This window comes from Scatophagus argus, chromosome 10 (genome assembly GCF_020382885.2).
Source record: "Scatophagus argus isolate fScaArg1 chromosome 10, fScaArg1.pri, whole genome shotgun sequence".
Taxonomy (NCBI): domain Eukaryota; kingdom Metazoa; phylum Chordata; class Actinopteri; family Scatophagidae; genus Scatophagus; species Scatophagus argus.
The window spans coordinates 24089440-24112362 of record NC_058502.1 but is presented as its reverse complement, the minus strand read 5'-3'; the positions used below and the strand labels follow the sequence as shown (position 1 = coordinate 24112362).

At 40.4% G+C, this 22923-nt stretch overlaps 1 protein-coding gene across 5 annotated transcripts; it reads right to left on the bottom strand.

Moving 5' to 3' along the window:
• Nucleotides 1–3829: 3829 nt before the first annotated feature.
• On the bottom strand, nucleotides 3830–21827 carry si:ch211-195b21.5 (uncharacterized protein DDB_G0287625). Of its 5 annotated transcripts, XM_046402905.1 has the most exons (10): nucleotides 21689–21827; nucleotides 18999–20373; nucleotides 9276–9409; nucleotides 8743–9169; nucleotides 8590–8712; nucleotides 8046–8292; nucleotides 6553–6620; nucleotides 6349–6445; nucleotides 6123–6241; nucleotides 3830–5141 (listed from the first exon to the last, which is right to left on the bottom strand). In XM_046402905.1, the coding sequence occupies exons 2-10, from the start codon at nucleotides 19197–19199 to the stop codon at nucleotides 4611–4613; spliced, it is 1947 nt and encodes a 648-aa protein (XP_046258861.1). In that variant the 5' UTR covers nucleotides 19200–20373; nucleotides 21689–21827; the 3' UTR covers nucleotides 3830–4610. The 5 variants fall into 5 exon arrangements, with proteins under 5 accessions (XP_046258861.1, XP_046258855.1, XP_046258859.1 ...); XM_046402899.1 differs by having other exon boundaries at nucleotides 8590–9169; XM_046402903.1 differs by having other exon boundaries at nucleotides 3830–5138; nucleotides 8590–9169.
• Between the last annotated feature and the right edge of the window lie 1096 nt (nucleotides 21828–22923).

Sequence of the window (22923 nt, the reverse complement as noted above, 5' to 3'; positions counted from 1 at the left end):
CTCAAGACATGTCACCGCAGTTCAAATGGCAAGGCCATCCAACCACACTGATCATGGTTGGAGAGAAGGCAACTTTAGAACCTCAGAATGCTTCAAATTTAACCCATGTTGTCATGTTTTCTGCAGCTGTGAATGATGTGTCTAAAAATATTTCAATCATATCCTCATCTGATTTCACACATTTATTTCTCCCAAAACTTAATGTTTGTATATTGTCATAGGTCTGTGAGTGCAGGTGTCTTTAGAATTACAGTCACTGACATTAGGTAAACACACTGAGTAAGTCCATCTTAAAAACAGAGGGTAAGGCAAGAAAAGCAACCATTACACATTTACTTTCAAACCAAGAACCCAAAGTGATTTTGAATAAAATAAAAAGTACTCAGTCTTCAGGTTGTCAAGGTCTATTAAGATTTAGCCACATATGGCTGAATCTTTCAGCTTTATATAAGCATTTGTTCAGACTCAGACACATCTCTGACTGTCAAGTTTGCAGCTGAGCTGGGTGGGGCATCCCTTAATTCAATATAAATAGAAGTAAACACGTATACAGTCAAACAACAATGTCTCACACAGGCTGTAACAGACAGCAAGACATATTGCAGAGGAGATGAACACACCCAGAGGTCTGCTTCACAGGAATTACTGGTTTTACTCATTAGACATGAAGAAATAAATGGGAAAATGATGACACACTTACCCATGTTTCAACTGCAACTCAAGAGAAAGCAAATGTATTCATTAATTTCAAGGCCAACTAAAATTGCACTCAGCCACCCTTTGTCGTGAAAAATAATGTCAATATGTTCTTTAAATATGTTGTAAATAAATTTTTATTATGATATGAAAGTTCTTGGAAGGGGAACGAGAGACACAGTAAACAACATTATATTGCAACAACATAATAATAATAATGATGATCCATCTATTTTCTATACTACTTGTGACATCAGGACAGTCTCACACACTCACACCTAGATGCAATGTAGAGCAGCCCATTAACTTAATGTAAATGCTTTTGGGACTGTGGGAGGAACTGAGAGTACCCAGAGAAAACCCATGCAGGCACAAGGAGAACATACAGACCAGGACTGGAACCTAGGACCCTCCTGCCCTGAGATGACAGTCCTAACCACTGCACCAGCAGCTGATTTTATACTTCGAGTACACAAAAATTTTGACAATGGAAGATAAATTGTTATGTCTGATGAACGAAATTTCTATATTTGAAAATATTTGAAATACAAAAAATTGTGTCTGTTCTATTTCCAAAGCTCCACCACTCACTCACTCAACATATAAACACTAGACATAATACACTCATATAGGTATCCTTATCTGGATATGTATTTCCAGGTTCTCAAATGACGTTGGCTGCGGGCGCTGTGGGAAAACTACACATCTAAGCTTCTTCCACTCTGTTGTTCAACTCCACTTAAGAGGAAGACAGCACCACGAGATAGTCTACCAAAAAAGCATCTTCTCTTGAGGCTTCCCTCTTTTCAGGAACCTGAAATTAGCTACAAAGATCCCTATCCTGATGACTCCTCCTACTTCCCCAGCCTGTCTGAATCTGTTGATAGTACCAGTGAAGAAGAGTTAAAGTTGGGGCTTCAGTTTAAAGTGAAGATGTTTCACCACTCCACCTCCAGAAAGAAACAAGAAACAAACTCTAAGCCTCTGAAGAGGCAGAGTATCTACTCCAAGGAGCGTATTGTTGAAATATATTCCATCACATTCACCCTTTCAATCGAACACAACCCATATCTGATCTGTCTTTTGCAGTTGGTTAAAACTAAAGGTTGGTAGGTACCAGTGTTCTTTACCTTTTTCTTAAGGTTGGGCAGTCTCAGCTTGATCAGTGTCTTGATCTTTTGCATGAACTTGATATAGTGATCTTTCATTTCTGGCTTTTTCTGCAGAGTTCTTTGTAGTGAGCAGAGACATTTCAAAGATTGCTCCCAGTTGTTTGGAAGTTATTGCCTGGTAAAGGTTCCATCAAGCTGCTTTATCATGGCAGACCTCTGCATCCATGATGACCAGGAAATCTCTGTCATCTATGAAAAAATAACATAGACCAAAACATATATTCTCTTTACCCTTTCTTGGAGACACTGCCAAAATAAAAAATAAACTATAAGCAATAAACAAAAACAAACACAACAGCATAACAACATCAATAATCCAGTAATTCAATCAATAAAATAAATATACCTCCATCACCAGACCTTTCACAATCTTCTATTAGAGCTGGAACTATGCCTTTTAATGAATGACTCAATCTTTAGAAGTACAACAGTATTTTAATCTAACAAAAATTGACTATAATTAAAGTAACCATGTACCTATAATGAGTAGCCTGGTTATTTGGTAATAACTGGCAAAATAATGTTATTGCAAACAACACATCATTGGCTTCAAGTAGCTTCTCATTCTTTCATTGCAACCAAGAGTGTATCACTCTTCCTCTCTCTCTGGTCACAGCAGGATTAGAAACTAAGTGAAAGTAACAAAGGCAACAGAATGTACTTCAACATCTTTAAACAACAGGTAACTCCAGATAAGGGCAGGTTGTGACTTGCTGTAATACACAGATGGGAGTGTAGCACAGCCTGAATCATAAAACTGTTCAGAGTTATATAACCACATCACTAAGTGGACATTTCAAGACAAACCTGGTAAGTATTATGATGAGGAAGAATTTCTGTTACTATAAATTTATGGTATATCATAGTATAATATAGCTTATAGTATAATAAATTTAATATTTAAAACTAGCAATTAATTATTACACATTCTTAAGTCTTTAAGTCTCATATTTCTTGTGAGGATGTCACAGTGAAAATTATAGTAGTTCAGGTCTTAACTGATGCTCCCTCTAGGCCATGTTGAATGCAGTTCAGTGCTGTACTATGTATGTCAATGCATGACAATTTGTCTCCCTCTGCTGGGCTAGAAGCGGTTGAGAGCTTGGTTTGTATTCTGTACATTTACCAAGCTGTCAGGTTAGTATGATATGCCAACGTGGTAAATGTTCTGTACAGTATTTACTTCACTCCTCTAGGGGGATGTATTTACAGATACATATATATGTATATACATAAATGTGTATACATGCACACACCATGATCTGGATGAATTCAGTTCAGTATCAGTTGTTTTGCCGCAGATACGTCTTAGGGATAAGCAGCGGTAAGAGCTTAATACTTTTTCTTAATCATACAGCTTTTCTGTTCCTGTGAAGACAGAAAACTCAATTAGACAGGAAAGTTTCTCAACCTTTCATCCTATGTTACACTGTGTTCTTGTTCTTTCACGGTGACATACCTGTACTTACATATGTGCGCACTGTAGCAGGCGTCAGGAGAAAAAGTAATGGATAAATAGACAAATAGGAACCTCTTCTAACTACCGGGGCTCTCATTTTAATGTACAAACCTGGTTTCAAAAAGTTTGTTGCCAGCAAAATAATTGATCTAGCTATATAACACGTTTGTAGTGTTATACTGCATCATTTAACATTTTTGGTTATGTTTAAGTAATCACAAGTGTTAAGGTCAGGGAAAGATCTTAGCCTTGGTTTAATACAGAGAAAGTGCACAGCAAATAACCCATACCCACCTGTTTATTAACATTTAACTGCAACAGCTACACTTTCCGAACCTTAACCAAAGTACCTTCAGTGTGTAAACCACACCGCATATGGGATTCAACCAACCCTGATCTCCAGAGATAGAGTTCTGCGTTTTATACACCATTTATCCACCCTAACCTCCTCATTGCAACTCATGTGAGGTACTTTCACTTAAAACAATAGTGAACATTAGCATCCAGGTAGCAAATTTATTTAGTATAAATGCTAAGTTGAAGAGAAAATACAGAATGCAGTCTAGCACTCATTAGCCAGCTGTCAAGGATTCTGCCCACTGGACCAATTTTAGTAACCAATATGGCCAATGCACTGCAAAAAAAAGATAAACCATTCACGTGATCACGCAGTTACAATAACATTTTTGTTTTTTTATTCACCACTTTGTATTGAATTGTAAACATAATTCTGTATTTTATCTTTCATCTAGAATTTCACCACAGGAGACAGACTTGTGTGTCACAAGAAATAAGATAATAGATACTTAAAACATGCCATGTATCAACATATTCGTTTTCATATGAAAACCACTCCACAAAATGTACAGATTGAAAAAAAAAACAAATTTAGATCAGTTTCTTCTCTGCAACAAATAGAGATCACAGCGGGATCTGGTTGGTACAAATACTGGTTGAAATTCTATCAAGAGAGGAAAATTTCACTTCCAAGAACTCAGAACTTCTCCCTGCTTTGAATCTTGGTGCCAACTGTAAGTAAGACCCTGTAATAGATGCACAAAGATAAGATTCGTATTGATCTTCTCTTTTTGTTGACAACAACTCCACGGCACTCCCTCACATTTCCATAGTGTGCTTCTAAGCACAACAATGAGGCTTACCCCTCTCTTCATGCTAACAAAAAAAAAGAGAAAAAAACAAAATAGTGGCCTGGTGTCTGATGATAGCAAACAACATTATGTCTTCGCATCACGCCAGGGATCAGTGTAGAATGGATAAAACAATTAGGATTTATCCTTCTTGTCCTTCTTCTTTTTATCCTTCTTCTTCTTTTTCTTTTTAGGTGATTTTGCTCTCTGTGTTCTCACTTTGTCGCTGTCACTACCATCACTGCTTTCAACTTTTACTTTATGTTTTTCTCTGCTGTCCGTGTCTTCTACTCTGACTTTGCTGTGACTTCCAATGGCATGCAACTGCTTCTTCACCTCCTCTGTGACCCTGAGGTCTGGAGGAGGTGTTAGTCCACAAGACACTGTTATGAGCATCCTCTCCTCTCTCATCTCTTCTTTCAGGGAGATGTTTTCCTGTCTGGCCCTATGACTTCTGCGGTCGTTGTAATGATTGCTTCTGTCGTCTCTCTTGTCTCTCCAGTCTTGGTAATCTCTGTGAATCCTGTGGTCTCCTGAACTTCTATGGTAACCATAGTCCCTGTGATCTCTCCTGCCTGAAGTGCTTGGGTGTTGGTTGTTGCTGCTGCTACAATGGCGCAAGTGTGTTTTGCTGCCTCCAGCATACTGGTCCATCCGCGCCTTCTGCTAAAAACAAATAAAAAACAATTTTGCAGTGTTATGAAAAAGAAACTAAAAGAGTTCATAACCACCTGGAGGCTGGGGTGGTCCCTTAACCCCATAATATGACAGTGCTGAACAACAAAGTTTGCTTTTATAAGACCTTATTAGTAATGGATAAAAAGAAATCTTGTTTGTAAATCGTTGTCGCAAGAGTTGGATAAAAGTCATGAGTTGAAAATCAATGAATTTCTACCCATTATAGAATAACTGCACATGGCAAATGTAATTAAAAGAGCCTATTGCAAGGTTATGTGCCTTAAAAAAAAGAATTAATATACATTCATGAGCAATAAAATTCTCTTGGTCATCTCAGCACCCAACACTCAGGGGTTTTGATGCTACTGTCTTATTTGAAACTCATGATAGCTAATGTTAATTAACATTACTTTGCTTACTGCTTTGTAACTGATCTTACTGAGTCAGTTTGCTAAATTCAGTAGAGTGTTCTCACAGAAAAACAAACTTTTATTGTATGTCACGTGCATGAGGTTGACGGCAAAATGACTTATTTTTATTTGCGTTACTCGTACAAGTGTCTATTCTGCCCCTGTCTCTGTCCTCCAGTGCTCAACCACTTACAGGAGTTGGGCAGCAGCTCTGTCCTTTCACTCCTCAACACATAACACTACCAAACCCTGCGACACAAACATTCATACAATGTGTGTATATACATATATATATATATACACATATGTGTATGTGTGTGTGTGTATATATATATATATATGTATATACACACATACACACAGTACTGTGCAAAACCTTTAGGCAGGCATGAAAAAATTCTATTTTATGATAGATTTTTATGATATATTTTATGATATGATACAGAGCAGTACACAGACACAGACACATACACACATACAACATACATTTAGTGCTTTTTTCATCTTTTCATGGGATTTTGTAGACTTATCGCCAAAGGTATACAGGAAGAATACTTACACTGCTTGAGTTACAGTTGTAATGGATGACTGCATGATTTTCAGCACTATTCAAATCGCCAATGAACTCCTGACACTTCTGGCAGTAAAACCCAATCACTGGTGTCAGAAAACACAATCCTACAAATGGAGAAGAAAAGCAGAGAAGCATATGCAGTGTTTTAGCTTGTGGAAGATAATAAAGAAGACAGGAAATATTGGTCTGTGCTGAAAGAAAACTGCTTTACCATCCTCTTTCATCAATCCCTCCAGTTCTTTGATCAGTGATTCCATTTTACTTGTTCTGGCTTGTTTATCTCGCTTCCTTTCCTCATCATTACACATCTGGGAAACACAACTTCAAAATTAGGTTTTTTAGCATTTTTTTCAATGTGTTCAACTGTACCACTTCAATGTTGGGTAGTCAGTGACATGGCCTGGGAATCATTTACCTTGTGTTCATGAGAGGATGTCTGAGATGTGCCACTGCCATCTCTTTTTGCCTGTTTCTCCTTTGTTGCTATAAGAAAACAGTACAACAATAACAACATAATCCTGTAATCTAAATTTAAAAACAAAAATCAAAAATAAAGACAAGAGAAGAGAAGACAGGCCAAGTGGCAGCAATTTTGAACACACTGGGTACACCTCCAGCCGTCAGAAAATCTTACTGACAGCTGGGTAGGAACAGATCCAAAATTAACTTGACACGTCTTCAAATTCTAAACGTTTCAGGCTGGCATTGTTCGATATTTATTGTCCTGGCAAGACCAAAGCCAATTCTCTCAATTCTTTTTAACCTCCCAACTTTGTCTGTGGCACTCACGCCCATAAGGATACCTTGAGTGATCAATTGTCATTGGTCAATATTCATTCTAAGACGTTATGTTACATTGCAGTTGGGGTGTCCTGTGCAACCCCCCTCCCCCACCAGTGGCTCCTGCCTCCATAAGTATGAATAGGCCCCATATTTAATATTAAATAGTGTTAAGTAGTCCTAATATGATAGCTGATTGATGTACATTGCACTGGTTAAACCAGGAGGCATAGCAAATCAGGATTAAAATCAGCAGGAGAACAGGTACTTAGCTCTGGTGAGCAACAGGGTCCTGTGATGTGTTTGGCTAAAGGAGCTAACAGAGTTAATAGCTCACAGTGGAGCTCAGCACACAGCAGGACTGAGAGTTTCTGTTCAGAGGAACATGAAGTGTTATACAGTGAACTGCAGTTTAAGGTGAGAATGCAACAGCTGTCAGTGTTTATATGCACTGCTGCAATTTTTTTATTATTTGTGTTTTCACAGACTAATCCTGTTTCAGTTGAACAATATCAGCATACCGTTTTTCATCCACTAATCTAACTAATCCCCTAATCTTTATCTATTTTTGTTGTAACTCACTTAGAATCCATAATGTATATCTATATATATCTATACAGTGGATCTCGTTTGTCATTCCCAAAACTAACCCTAATCCCCCAACTTTTTAGGCCACAATACCAAACGTGATGTCCTATACAGAAAGATTTGGGGTCAATACAAGTACCATTACACCCCGGACAGCTAGTAAATGTTAGCCATCAAAAACTATAATTCAACAAGCTGATTGATTAAGTTGAAGCTTTCACTCAGTACAGGATTCTCACCTTTGGTCAGTGACTGTAGAGACTCAAGAGCTCACTGTACGTTCGGGTCACTCAGTGATGGCAATGCTAAGCTTACTGCTGTTGGGTCTGAACTGAGAAATACAGGAAAACACTGTTTCTCAGCATTTTTCTCCTGCACTTTCTTCATTATCTGGCTCATGTCTGCTGTGCCCAAACATTTTAATCAATTCAATTTTAAAGGGTTGCTTCAGATCCCCAAGACTGCAAAAAGATAGATTGTCGGATTCCTGCTGTTTTGCATGCTGTCCAATCTGTGACAATGCTAAGGTAGGGGACTTACTGCCTTGTTTTCCTTCAATGTCTCCATTTCCATACAAGAATGATTCCTCATCTTCAAACTCATCAGCTTTCAGGACCATGGAGTCATCTTGACTTCGCACCTGAAGCCAAGAGAAGTCGCTCCCGACCCTATCATGAGGAAGGAGCATACTATCGTTTTCCAATGATGTTGAATTCTCCTGACTGTCACGATGCTGATGTTTGTGCTCATTAGGCACATGCTCCACTTTTTCTGTTACATCTGAAGCCTGTACAGAAGACACAACCAAGCTGTACAATTAACAGATGGTAGCACACACAAATACCAATGCCTGAGTAGATTTTATGCTTTGTACAGTGTAAGACACCCTCAATTTGTATGATGAAAAATTACAAAAAAAAACCCCAAAACTTTTTATAGGAAAAAAATGGAAAAAACCTAACAAACAGCCTGAGAGAGGGGATTCCTCCCAATAAATGGTGACTTTGCTATAATCAAACAGGATGGAGATTTACATATAACTGACTGAAAAATGATATTTTGCAGAATGAATGATGGGCTATACCTGAATATTGAAGATTGCCTCTTTGAGAGTGGGCAATCGCTCCTCTAGTTCTTTGCTGTTCATAACCAACTTCAGGCCTTCTAACAGACTATTTTCTGTCAGATTAGTATTGTTGCCAACATTGTTACTGCAGCTGCGGCTGGTGCTCCCATTTCTTTTTTTATCTTTACCATGGCTTTTTTCATCACTGATACTTTGTGACTTGGACATCCTGACTTGGCTCTTGCTCCTTAGAGTTCTCCTTCTCTTGTGTCGGCTCTGGCTCCGGCTCCAACTTTGAGAATGGCTTTTGCTTCTCACTTGACTCTTGCCACGAGCATGACTTTTGCTTCTTCCTCTGCTTCGGGTGCGTGCTCGGCTCTTGTCCCGAGATTTGCTTCGAATTGTGCCACGACTTCGACTACAACTTTTACTCCTAATCACATGCTTCTGGAACTCAATGTCTGATTTGACTGCTTCTTTCAAGATATTTGCCGACTTAAATGCATCAGCCAAGTTGTATGCCATGTTTCCTTTGAGATAATCTGGAAGGGGTTTGTTGGCTGCAATGCACCGCAGGAATTCCTCACCAGCTTGGGCACTGAAAAAACAAAAATGCCTGAGTTTCAAATACCAGCAAACAAAAAGTACATTTGTTTTTCTGTTCCAGTTTAGACTAATACAAACCTTAACACATACACATGTACCTGTTGTCTGGAAGATGCTGTTCTACTGGAATGGGATTCCACTGTCTGTGTGGTTCTGCAGGAGAGCCAATATAATGCCTGCCTCCCAAAGCAATCACTGCACTACGGTCTATAGAGAAGCCGCTACAGTGGGGCTGAAAGCATTCAAAATTCATGTTATAGTGTTGTACAAAACCCAACTACAATAGCATATATTTAAAAAATTATAAATTATAAATGAATTCATTGTAAATTATTAATAAATAATTAAATAAATACTTCTCTACATTCTTCCCTGCATTTAACCCATCGCTGACTGAACATGCACATGCAACATATAGGGAGCAATTGGGGGTTAAGTGCCTTGTTCAAGGGCACGTTGGCCGGGTAATGGAGGGGGGAGAGCATTGATTAATCACTCCCCCACACCCAAATTTTTGGCCACAGCTACCCCCAATAGTAATAATAATACTAATAATACTGAACTAAAACTAAATTAAACTACAGTGCATGCATATAGAGTATCTTGTAATTCATTTTCAAAATAGACAAAAAGTGCGACTGTTTGGTTTTTTTTTTTAAATTTAATGACTAAATAATTAACATTGCAGGTCAAAAGTGATGTAGTATACTGTAGAAACTCAGTCACTCAGAGACTAACTTGTAACAGAGCACATAACAACATAGCACTTTGCATGCCCCTCACGTAAAGAATTAAACCTTGAAATGTCAGAATTGAACTGCAAGATTCCCCCAAAAAATCCTACACATTGTTAAGAACTCAACACAGGGACGAGGACTCAGAAGCAAAACTCAAAGCTGGCAGTAAGATTTAACAAATGTTTTACTTGGAGAAATGATCAAACAAAAGGTGCTAGAAAACTAGAATCATCATCAATCATGAACCAATCATCATCGTCTATAAAATGTGGAATACTGTTTTGGACTGAAGCACCAACAGGCTAAATCTCTGTTGAATTAGGTCAGTCACTTTAGGGGGGTGAACATGTATATGTAATCACTTCTTTCACTTTACACAATTTTTATTAATTCACTTCATTTGGAGAAATTTGTCTTCACTTTGACATTTAAGAGTTTTCCTTGTCAAAAAAGCCAAATTAAATTCACCACAATTCCATTTATAAAAGGAGGACATCCACGGGGGTGTACACTTTTCATAGGCTCTGTATGCTTTCGCTATGCAGAGCCTTCCCAGAAGAGCGGAAGGTGTTATAGCTGCTACGCTGTCTATGTATCCAATATGGAATGTCATTGGTCATACAGAGCAATGGTGGGAAGATGGGACTTGAATCATTCCTGAACCAGCGACGATTCTGTGCAAATGCTGGGTGTACTCGGGACGAGTATTGTTAAGATTTTTAAAAGCACTACTACTTTAGCCATATCAATTATCGATCTGGTACTTAAACGGCACTCTTATTGGTTCTTTTTGGTATTTTTAAGAGAAATAAAGAAACAAACTAAGAACAGAATTAACATTGCTTTAGTTTCTCACCAAATAATTACAGATTCTGCCAAAGAAAAAAATGGTACAATAGCAGAGCAACATGGGTGGTTTATCCAGGCAGGCCATAAAAAGCTTCTAACATTCGTTCATTCCGACTGCTGTTTCATTCCCACTGCTGTTAGACTATATAATTCAATGGTCTAGTCCTGTTTTCCTTTCTTATGAGAACTTGTATATAGCTGTATATTACTACTGTGCTTGCTGTACTTTGTAAATTGTTAATTTATTTTACCTTTATATTTTTTTTTGTAACTGTTTTTGCACACTTCTTACGTTTTGCACTCTTTCTCTGTTCTTGTGAGCAGCCACGACAAGTGAATTTCCCCACTGCGGGATCGATAAAGCTCATCTTAACAGTTGTCAGTGATTATTCTAGAGAAAGATCAAAATGTTTTCCTTCTCCGACAGAGGTCAGGAGTTAACTGACTCTGAAATGCTGAAACTGTAATTATTTTTAAAGAAATAAATGTATGTATTATGTATTTGTTGGTTTATTCCTGTTTGTTACTCACACATCCTGGACAACAGTACTGAGGTCCCAGGTTACGGTTTGGTGGCCTGTGAAGTCATCAGCTCCATTGCGGCCAAACTACAGACTGAACAACCGAAGTTCGTTTCTAGACCCTTTGCAATTTGCCTACCAGCCACCATTTAGGAGTCGATGATGCTGTCATCTACCTGCTGCAACGAGTCAATTTGCATATGGATGGTGGTGGAGGCACTGTGAGGATCACATTCTTTGATTTCTCCAGTGCTTTCAACACCATTCAACCTCTGCAACTGAATGAGAAGCTGCGGGTGATGGGTGTTGACCACACAAAGATCTCCTGGATTACTGACTACTTGACATGCAGGCCACGGTTTGTCTGTCTGAGCAATGTCCTGTCTGATGTGGTGGCCAGTGATATAGGAGCTCCACAAGGAACTGTGCTTTCTCACTTCCTCTTTACCTTATACGCTCAACTCACCTGAGTCATGTCACCTGCAGAAGTTTTCCGATGACTCAACTGTTGTCGGGTGTATAAGAGAGGGAGAGGAGAGTGAGTACAGGACACTGGTAGACAAATCTGTAGTGGTCTGAACAGAATCACCTGAGACTGAATGTCAACAAGACCAAAGAGATGGTGATCGACTTTAGGAGAAAGAGGACGCCTTCACAGCCACTACGGATCAGGTGGAGGTGGTGGAAGAGGTGGAGGACAATAGATACTTGGGAGTGGTGATCGGCAACAGACTGGACTGGACATCTAATACTGAGGTTGTGTACAAGAAGGGGATGAGCAGACTCTATTTCCTGAGGAAGCTGAGATCCTTCAACGTGTGCAGCAAGATGTTGGAGATCTTCTACCAGTCTGTTGTTGCCAGCGCCATCTTCTTTGCTGTTGTGTGTTGGGGAAGCAGTATCATAGCCAGGGACACTAACAGACCTGATAAGATCACCAAGAAGGATGGTTCTGTACTTGGACTCAGGCTGGAGTCTTTTGAGATCATGGTGGAGAGGAGGACACCAAATAAACTTTTATCGATCATGGACAATGATCAGCACTCTCTCCATCACACAGTAGACAGACAGCGGAGTACCTTCACGCACAGGCTGCTACAGCTCCGCAGACAGATACAGGAAATCTTTCCTGCCACGTCATTAAGCTGTACAATAACAGCTAAAACTCTGGTCACTGCACTTTATATGTTTTTTACGCACTCGGATCACTGCAACTTACATTTTATTTTATTTTGCACAATATTCAATACTGCTTATATATAAATTTATATTTATTTATTTAACAGTATAGGTTATTCTTTTTGTATAGCTGTGTATAATTCTGCTGCTGCACTGTAATTTCCCAGCCTGGGATCAATAAAGTATATCTATCTATCTATCTATCTATCTATCTATATCTTGATGCAGAGCTGGTCTGAAAAGATACAGAAAAGCTCCTGTTTTACTGGACAGTGCAATGTGCAGTTAACTTAAAAGCCCTCATTTCTACCTTCACTGAGTAAAATCCAATGGCTGTGAACTTTTCAGTGGTATACAGTTACAGTCAAGCCTGAAATTATTCACACCCCCGGCAAATTTTAACATAAAGTTACTTTTATTTAACCAGCATGTTTTGTGTGGAAATGACACAGGGGTCTCCCAGCTAATAAAAACATGTACAAGAGGTATCATTGTGGAAAAAGTGATATCTCAGCTTTTATTTACATTTGAACAAAAAGTGGCATGTCCAAAATTATTCATACCCTTTGCAAACTGTCACAGTCTATGGGAAAATCCAAGTTCTATACCATTCCAAATAGTCCAAGCTGTTCTAAAGCATCTTAATTACCCTGATTTATTTGGATTATTTGGTTTTAATCAACTCAACAGTTGAAAAACAGCAGCTCTGCAGTTGGTTTGTGGACGGTCAAGGCTAACAGAAAGGAGCTCACCGAGGACCTGCGGCTGCGCATTGTGGCTGCTCACAAGTCAGGAAACGGCTATAAGGCCATATCTAAATGTTTTCAAGTTCCAGTGGCTACAGTGCAAAGTATTATTAAAAAATACGAGATGTTCAGCACTATGGAATATCTCAGAGGACATGGTCGGAAGCCAAAAGTGACACATGTGCTGGCCAGGAGGATAGTGAGAGAAGTGAAAAAGAATCCAAGGACCACCATCAAGGCCATCCTGGTGAATCTGGGCTCTGCTGGTGTCAACATCTCAAGGCAGACAGTCCAACAGACACTGCACACTGCTGGGTTTCATGGACGCAGACCAAGGAGGATGCCACTTCTCCAGATAAGGCACACAAAAACCTGCTTGGCCTTTGCAAATGCTCATCTGGACAAAGAAGAAGACTTCTGATCTTCTGTTAAATGGTCAGATGAAACAAAAATTGAATTGTTTGGCCACAATGACGCATCCTTCATTCAGCGTGAAAAAGGAAAAGCCTTCAACCCTAAGAACACCACCCCCACTGTCAAACATGGTGGTGGGAACCTAAAGCTTTGGGGGTGTTTTTCAGCCAATGGACCAGGGAACCTAATCACAGTAAACAGCACAGTGAAAAAAGAGAAACACATTAAGATGCTCAACAACAATATTAAGCAGCCTGCAGAGAAACTTGGCCTTGGGCATCAATGGACATATCAGCACGACATGAGAGAGTGGAGTGGCATGAGGACCATCACAGGTTACGGGCCAAACAGCGGAGGAGTTGATGGCGGTCTGGAACTGGCGAATAAGCTGAATCAGTTTTTTAACAGATTCGACACAGGGACCCCAATTCATGCTTCAAACGACTCCTCAGCAGTACGGTTGCATCAACTAGTCACTCCAGCCTCTCTCTCTCACATCTCGTCCCCAGAAGCCTGGGTGGACCACTCTCACATGGGTACCACATGCACTCCTCCCCCACCCATCACCTCAACGATGACCTTCACAGCTGATCAGGAGAGAAGACAGCTGCAGAGACTCCATGCAGGCAAAGCTGCAGGCCCAGATGGTGTGAGCCCCAGGGTCCTGAAAGTCTGTGCCCCCCAGCTAAGCGGAGTACTTCATCATGTCTTCAACCTGAGTCTGAGTCTTCAGAGGGTCCCCGTGGTGTGGAAGACATCATGCCTCGTTCCTGTCCCGAAGACACCGCGTCCCAGCGACCCCAAGGACTACAGGCCTGTGGCCCTGACGTCACACATCATGAAGACCCTGGAAAGACTTGTCCTGGAACAGCTCCGGCCCATGGTCCAACCACTTCAGGATCCCCTTCAGTTCGCCTACCAGCCCCGCCTTGGAGTGGACGATGCCATCATCTTCCTGCTGAACAGAGTCTACACCCACCTGGACAAGCCGGCAAGCACTGTGAGAATCACATTCTTTGATTTCTCGAGTGCGTTTGATACCATCAGGCCGGCTCTGTTCGGAGAAGCTGACAGCAATGCAGGTGGATGCCCCACTGGTGTACTGGATTGCAGACTATCTGACGGGCAGACCGCAGTATGTACGCCTGAAGTGCTGCCTGTCAGATGAAGTGAACAGCAACAGCGGGGCTCCACAGGGGACTGTCCTCTCTCCTTTCCTCTTCACGATCTAAACCACAGACTTTACACACTGCACAGAGTCCTGCCATCTTCAGAAATTTTCTGATGACTCTGCAGTGGTTGGGTGTGTTACTGGGGGGGATGAGAGAGAGTACAGGACGGTAGTAGACAACTTTGTCACATGGAGAGAGAAAAACCACCTGCAGCTCAATGTGACAAAGACCAAGGAACTGGTGGAGGACCTGAGGAGGACCAAGGCTCCAGTGACCCCTATTAACATCAAAGGGGCCACTGTGGAGGTGGTGGAGGAGTACAAATACCTGGGGGTGTACTTAGACCACAAACTACACTGGTGCAAGAACGTGGACATGGTCTACAGCAGGGGTGTCAAACTCAGTTGCACAGGGGGCCAAAACTCAAAGCACACCTTAGATCGCGGGCCGATCTAAAGTTAACACTTTGAACACATTTTTAAACATACAGAATAAAAACAGACAGGAATATCATTCCAAAATAAATAAAATAACTTAAAATCTCCTGTCAAAACAAGTAAAAATACGAACATGCTACAAAAAAAAACTTTCTCACAAGAATGTTTGCAATAAGCTGAAAAGACTTGCAAGACATTATTGCTTGAGTAAATGGCATGATCTCACAGAGGACTTATTATGGCTCAATTAAAGTAGTTGGAATATAGTTTTATATATTGCTAGTGAACTACAATATTTATTATCACCATCAGGCATAGTTTCATTAACTTTCTTGTAAAGCGCAGGCCTGGTGTTTGTCACCATATGAGCAAGAAGCAGATCAGGAGATTTTGTGCCTGACATATCAATGACATGTTACGGATAAACAGAAATAAGCAGAAGAAGAAAGCCAGCCATTCATTTTATTTTCAGAAAAACACCACCAACATCAGTCTGAAAATGCCGTGAACACACCAACATGTGTCGGGTGATTGTACTGAAAGTGATGTTTGGTCGTCTCACGGCTGCTACCCAGGCCATTCGGCGTCTCCTCGTTAGCTCACAGATCCGAGGTCCTTGGGTTTGCGTGCACGTAGGAAATGAGAAAAAAACTCACCCGATCGTTTATTTTACCGAAGCGATCATGTGAACGACTGTGGCAGTTAACGACACAGCACGTCGGCACCATGTTTTCACTTGTTGAAACAAAACAACAGAACACAAGAGCAGTATCATGCAAGCAGCAGGCGTAAACACACTTTTCAGTTGCCTGAAAAGCCCACAATGCACTGCGGTTTTCCCACTCCGATACATCACTCTTTCGAGCCCGGGGCGGCACAGATGAGCGTGTCGTGACCGTTTTCCGACAGGAGGGAGCGGTGCACTAATTGCGCAAGTAGAGACGTTGTTGTTGTGCTGAAAGTAATCGTAAAAGAGCAAGCTAGGCCAACAAAATCGGTTGTATAAGGCAACAGAGCTCGACTTGATTGGCGCGGGAATGTTCCCAGGTAGCCAATAGTAAGGCAAGGCGGCAGTTGCGCTGCATTATGGGACCTGTAGTTCGTGTGTTATCAGCGCTTCATATTGGCGGGCCTTTGGTCACAATAATAATAGATCTATATGAAATGAGCTCGCGGGCCGGATATAATTGTACGCCGGGCCGGATGTGGCCCGCGGGCCTTGAGTTTGACACATATGCTCTCGGCAGTCATCCTGGTTTGCGAACCTGGTGTCCTCTGAGGTCAACCAAGTTGACGAGTTTTTATTCCAACATCGGAGGGCATTCCCTTTGTCACTTACAGCTTTGAAACACAACTCAGAAAATGACTTACAAGTACAAAAGGAATGCGCTATAAGATTAGATTTTGAACTTGTAGTTAACAGTAGTACAGAACAAAAATTACACCAATGCCCAAACATGAATGGACATAAGCATAAGCCTGTAATCTTAACCTCATGAAAATGTTTGGGAAACACTGACTTTCAGTGTGTACTTAATGCCCTGTATGCCTTACATACATGTGTCTGCCAGATGGCTGGACACTGAAACTTTTCCAGTCAAATACTTTGTTTCAAGTCATGCCACTTTTATTTCAAAGTGAAACTGCTCCTGTCTGCACATTAACTCTTGCAATGGCAAGTACATTCAAGCAATCACGCAATGAAATGTGTCATGCAATGTCTGCCGCTGTCTATCATAACAAAGTATATCTTAATGTAAAGCACCCACAGTCGGGTCACGGCACTCTGAAGATGAGTTCACTTGGGGGCAGTCGTGGATCAGCGGTTAGGGTGTCGGACCCATAACCGGTGGATTGCTGGTTCGATTCCCCGTACCGGTGTCCATGGCTGAGGTACCCTTGAGCAAGGTACCTAACCCCCACTGCTCCCCGGGCGCTGCACGCGGTCGCCCACTGCCCCGGGTTTGCTGTGTGTGTGTGCACGTCACTTTTTTTTAAATGCAGAGAACAAATTTCGTTGGAGTGAGTTCCCTCCAATGACAAAATATGTCACTTTAAACTTTTAAACTTTAAACAGCATGGTGTGCTGACAATAACCTGCTCTTTAACACAAACAAGACAAAGAAGCTCACTGTCGACTTCAGAAGGAAGAAAGGCGGCACACTTGGCCCCATCCACATTAACAAGATGGCTGTCGAACGCATATCAAGCTTCAAGCTCTTGGTGATCCACATTTCTGAGGACCTGTCCTGGCCCACCAACACTTCCAGCCTGGTCAAGAAGGCTCACCAGCGCCTCTTCTTCCTGAGGACACTGAAGAAAAACCATCTCTCTTCAGCAATCCTGCTGAACTTTTATCCCTGTGCCATCGAGAGCATACTGACCAGCTGCATCACAATAAATACAGTAAATACTGGGGCTTGACACATGTAGCTTATCTTGCACTATTCTGCGATCCTTTTGGAGCTTACATACCATTAGCCTATTACTGTCATTTTTAATCGAGAGCCACTTATATACTTCACAACTTTAAGTATCATGATGCATACTATACACCAACTACATCCCTCTGTAAATCTGACCATATTTACTGACCTCACATCGTATGTACCATCTGTAATGTCCCAGCCTGGCATCTATAAAGTATATCTATCTATCTAAAAAAATATCCACAGCAATAACCTTATACTGTACATACCTATAACTGTAGATATTATATCTCTACACTTGCTCCTTACTTGCTTTGTCATTACTTATGCGTAATTTCCTATCATTATTTCTGCTTATTCAATTAGTTTCTTTGAATATTGTCCACTGAAGGAAAAACTTATCACCCTCTCTGGGTTTTTATGGTTGTATTTATATTTATTTGGTTGGAGAGTTGTCCATTTCCACTTGAAGTGAAAGTAGTATTTCCACCCACACTGTATAAATACAAATAAGAACTGCAATAAGTAACTGCATCAAAATACAGCACCAAGAGGACTTCCGGTGGCTGACCAAGCGTGATGCGCGTGTAGTTCTGAGCTCCGTCTCAAAAGTCCGATAATACACGAAATATCCTACAATTCGGAAACTATTCTAGTTTAAATTGCGTCTAGGTGTCACTACAAAATGTCGAGTGAGAGAAGAGCGAAGACTAAATCGTCTATGAATGAGACAGAGGGCAAAAAGTCAAGTTGGCTGTGAGAGAGACTTCAGTTCAGCATTCAACATCATCATCCCTCAGCACCTGACTGAAAGCTTCCGGAGCTTCCTCCCTGCACCATGTTTTACAGGGGGACCACTGAGAGCATCCTGCGCAGTTGCATCACTGCCTGGTTTGGAGATTTTAGTGTAGCAGATGGCAGATTGCGGTCTCAAAAAAGTTACCAAAGTTTTTGGACTCCTACGACAAGACTGTGCAACAGCTTCTTTCCCCAAACTATGAGACTCCTCAAGTCTCAAGGTCTAGAATGATTTCAGGCACACAACATTATACATCCCCACTTCATACTGCACATTATTTACAATAACTGCTAAACCTGCACTTAACTGTTATCTACACAGCACATATCCCAAACAAAACCATGTCTTGGTTGGTGCTTCAAATATAGTCGTTGCTACCGTCATTTCCGCTTGTTACCATTCAAAAATGGTCATAAAACTGTATATTTGTTAAGAATGCTTTTTTCGCTATGATTGGATGGACAGCGTTTCGCGTTAATTTATGACCTGCCTTCGCCCTTTTGAAGAAAAAAAAAACAATATAGCGTTGAGTACATACCCTGTTGAAATGCCCTCTTGGAGGTCTGTTTTGTAGAAAAATATTATTTAATACTGAGGCAGAAAATGGTCCATTAGGTCCAGGGGGCAAGTGTCCAGGAGGCGGACCAACACAGGGCCCTCCGAATCTGAGAGGAGGGTCCTGGGGCTGCGGTTGACCGAACGACGTCGTCCCGTGTGGAAGTTTATCTGGACGGTACATGTTCGCGCTCAAGATGGTATGCTAACTCCTTTATCGCCGAGTTCAGTTTTCTAACTGTATTATTTTTTCACACAAATATACGTGTCTGCTTCCACTGTATGCAGCAAAAGCCAGTGGCTGCGCATACCACTGAAGCTAAAACAGTAAGACAGGAAACAATCCTTTTTTGTTGTTTAATGGCAATTGGCAGACAGCTTTAAAGTGATTTATCGCCACCCTGTGGATTGGAGTGGGAATTGGGACGGTTAATACATTATGACATTCAAATCTAATAGTTTGTTGTGTATGCTGTGTATGCTATAAACAGAAATTTGGAATAAAAGGCTTCAGTATTCACTGAAACTCAAAAGATAAAAAACCTACAGTAACCATAATGCACTGCGTTCTTTGCATTCCAATGCCACTCCCAGGCCATTCCTACTGGATATATTTGACTAGAGCACCAGGTGTGTGGCAGGTGTAGAGTTTCTGGAGTATGAGCAGAAGAATATATAGAAGAAAAGCTTTTTTGCAAACAGAAGTAGTAGGGATATGTTACAGAATGAAAGAGTTTAGGGTGATAACACCCTACTAGAATTACTAATTTCTTTTTGCGCTTACTCTGGCGCAAAAACATTTGATGTTCTTGTTGGTGTGGAAATCATTAGCTCAGCATCTCTATGGTTTGCGCTCAACCTTTTCCAGAGTAAAGACTTCATATTACTTGGTTTAATACAATACACTTGTGTAATATATGACAAATTATGCTCAACTAATGATGCATGTGAGTGCAAGAATCTTTTCCTGCAGGGTTTGCTGTGTGCATTGCTAATCTACAGGAAGAAACACAAACCAGTTGTAGTTGTTGTTTGCTTTGATAACTCAATAGCATATCTTCGGTGAATGTGGCAGAACACAATTCAATCAAAATATATTCAAAGTTTTATTTACTAAATATTAAAAAAAAAATAGTAACCTATAGCAAACTGCAATGATTGTGTCAACTGAATAATGTGGTATCACTCCTACGATAAAATGAAAATGAAAAAAAATGTGTAAAAATCAAAAGTCACAGTTTATCTCTTGTACACCTGTTATTTCTCTGAATCCCTTCTACTGTGCATATGATCTCTCCCAAGTCTCTTGACCTGGAGAATCCATTCAAAGATGTCTGTAGGTGGTCAGGCGATACTGTCTGCAAAAAATGAACAGAATATTAGCAAGTTATTACAGCATGTTTTATACCATTGTTTTACACCACTAATAACTCTTTATTATGCCAAAACTTGCTTAACAGTATTTAGCATAATAATATCCCAGCAAACAAAAAAAACATCCCCAGCAAGTTCTCTAAAGGTCTCCTTCAAGCGTCTGCCAAACGTCAGTGTGTAGGATTCACATAACATTACGAGTACGTTATTCCAGGACGTTCAGAGAACATCCCAAAAAAGTTACAGGGACATAGGGTAAAAAGTCCACTAGATATCCTTAAATTACATCCCCAGAGCATCCCTGTTACATGCAGGCAGGTGTGTATGTCACTTGTTCTCTCTTGTGTTCCACAGGTGTCAGCTGTTATAGTGGATTCACCTGTGTGGCCAGGCTGTCCTTTGGAGCTTAAATCTAGCCATTCATCATTCAGGGACCTTGATATATATAAGCCAGCACACCTGCCTGCTCTCTCTCTCTCTCTCTCTCTGGACATTGGTCTGTGTTTAGTCATCCTGTGAGACTTATATCTTGAGGTAAAGGTATGTGGTGGGAGATTTTGGTTAACTAGGTGAGTTCGGGGTACCCTTTACATTTGTGCAACCCGCGGTATTTAATTTATTTAGGCCTTTTTTAGATCAGAGATAGTTAGGCCTTTTGTTTGTTCTTTTGTTCCTAGCAGTAGAGCGTAGTCAGGCCTAGTTTTTTTGTACTGTTTTTTGATTATTTTGGGACAACCACTCATTCAACCACTCCCTCCCATCTTTTGTTATCTTAAAAGCATACTGCTGGAGATGTTGTTGAAGGTTATGTTAATTTTTATACTAGTCTATGGTGCATTTTGGCATCTATAGAGATGAAAAGATGGCACCTTCAAATCTGAAACTGTCCAAAAGTTAAAAATGAGACACATGTAAACAGTTATTTAAAAAAGAAGTAGTTAATGCCAATGTAGATTACTAAAAATTGCAGTTAATTAGTTAACAAGTTGATGATCATTAAGGCTAGTTAACTAATTTTCGTTAGCCAAACAGGAGCTTTTTTGAATCCAACAAGAGGAAGGGAAGAGACAACCTGACTATGCTGGAATGTACCAAGTAAAAAGGAAAATAGTATCAGATGACAGCAACAGTAAACATTTTAAAACAGAAATGCAGTGTGTGATTTGACATGGAAAGACACCAGTGGAGATTCTGAAAAACTGAATTGGACACAGTGAATCAAAGTATCTACTACTGCGGTGTTTCAGTTAGGGTGTGTCATTTGTCAAAATACCAGGAAAGAAATGTTACTGCATTCACCGTTCTCTTCTTGAAGAAAGAATTTGTCTTGATCTGGAGGCACAGGTTTTCCGAGTCCTCAACAATTTTGCATGGCTCCTGCAGCAGGTCAATAATGTCCTCAAGGGAGGTAAGTTAACTAGCCTCGAGCAACTCCGCCACCCTCTTAATGGCACCACTGAAGTTGCTTTGCATGACTTCTAGCTTCAGAAGAAACCTCTGCTCAAAGGCTTCAAACAACTTGATGACCTCTGTTTAAAGCACATATGTCAAACTGGTCCACAGGAGGGCCGGTGTGGCTGCAGGTTTTTGTGCCAACCAACCAAGAGCACACCGTTTGACCAATCAGCTGTCTGAAGACGGAGATCAGTTGATTAAATGAGTCAAGTCTGGTGTGCTGCTACTTGGTTGGAAAGAAAACCTGCAGCCACACCGGCCCTCCTGTGGACCAGTTTGACATGCCTGGTTTAAAGTAAGGTTATAATTACTATGCCATGGTGTAAATATGAACATCTACAAACAACAATTAAATCGCACGTGCGTTGGGTTGGGGTGAGTGATTATGGAGAAAGATAGTTGATTGAGTCTCATTCCCAGGTCATCAAATACTGATGGATAAATCAAATACTGGGTTGGTGGCTCATTTCGAGCTACCACGACAACAACAACTCAAAACATCTGTATTTGATGATCTGATAATGAAGCTCAAAAATAGGAATATGTTTCTTTTTTCCCCAGTGCTGATATCGATAATTACCAATTAAGGAGACTGATAACTGATAGTTGGAACCAATATACATTAGTAGTGAAAATTATGTAAAATCTTTGTCAAAATTTAGAATATTCAGTGATGGAAAACCTTAATTTACAATTTGCAATTTACATAAGCATTGTACTAAGGTACAATTTTGAGGTACTTTTAATTGTTTTTAATAGTTTTACTTTTAATTTTCAGTACTTGACTGATTAAATTTTCTGCTACATTATATTTTCACTGCGCTACACTTTGGAGGCACATTTTGTGTGTGTGTGTATGTTTCTGCTGCCCAGGCAGCCCCAAACTGAATTTTTCTCTTAATAAACAATGTGCTCACAGTATAAAAGTGGGACATTCTCTGTTTATTAATAGTCTTTCCATAGTACAAAAATTGTTTTCTGAACTTTTCTTTCAGTTAATGGTGGACCTACAGTGAAAATAAAAACATTCAAAGAAAAAAAAATTTTATGTGATGAAAACAGATGTTTTTAATAACTCA

What these genes read in the sequence shown, in the direction of transcription:
- si:ch211-195b21.5 (XM_046402899.1), bottom strand. Translation starts at nt 19,199, where the DNA reads ATGTACCGTCCAGATAAACTTCCACACGGGACGACGTCGTTCGGTCAA. An exon ending in AGGCAATCTTCAATATTCAG is followed by an intron (nt 8,293 to 8,589) that starts GTATAGCCCATC and finishes TCTTCTGTACAG; the next exon opens with GCTTCAGATGTAACAGAAAA. An exon ending in ACAACTGTAACTCAAGCAGT is followed by an intron (nt 5,142 to 6,122) that starts GTAAGTATTCTT and finishes ATTTGTTTTTAG; the next exon opens with CAGAAGGCGCGGATGGACCA.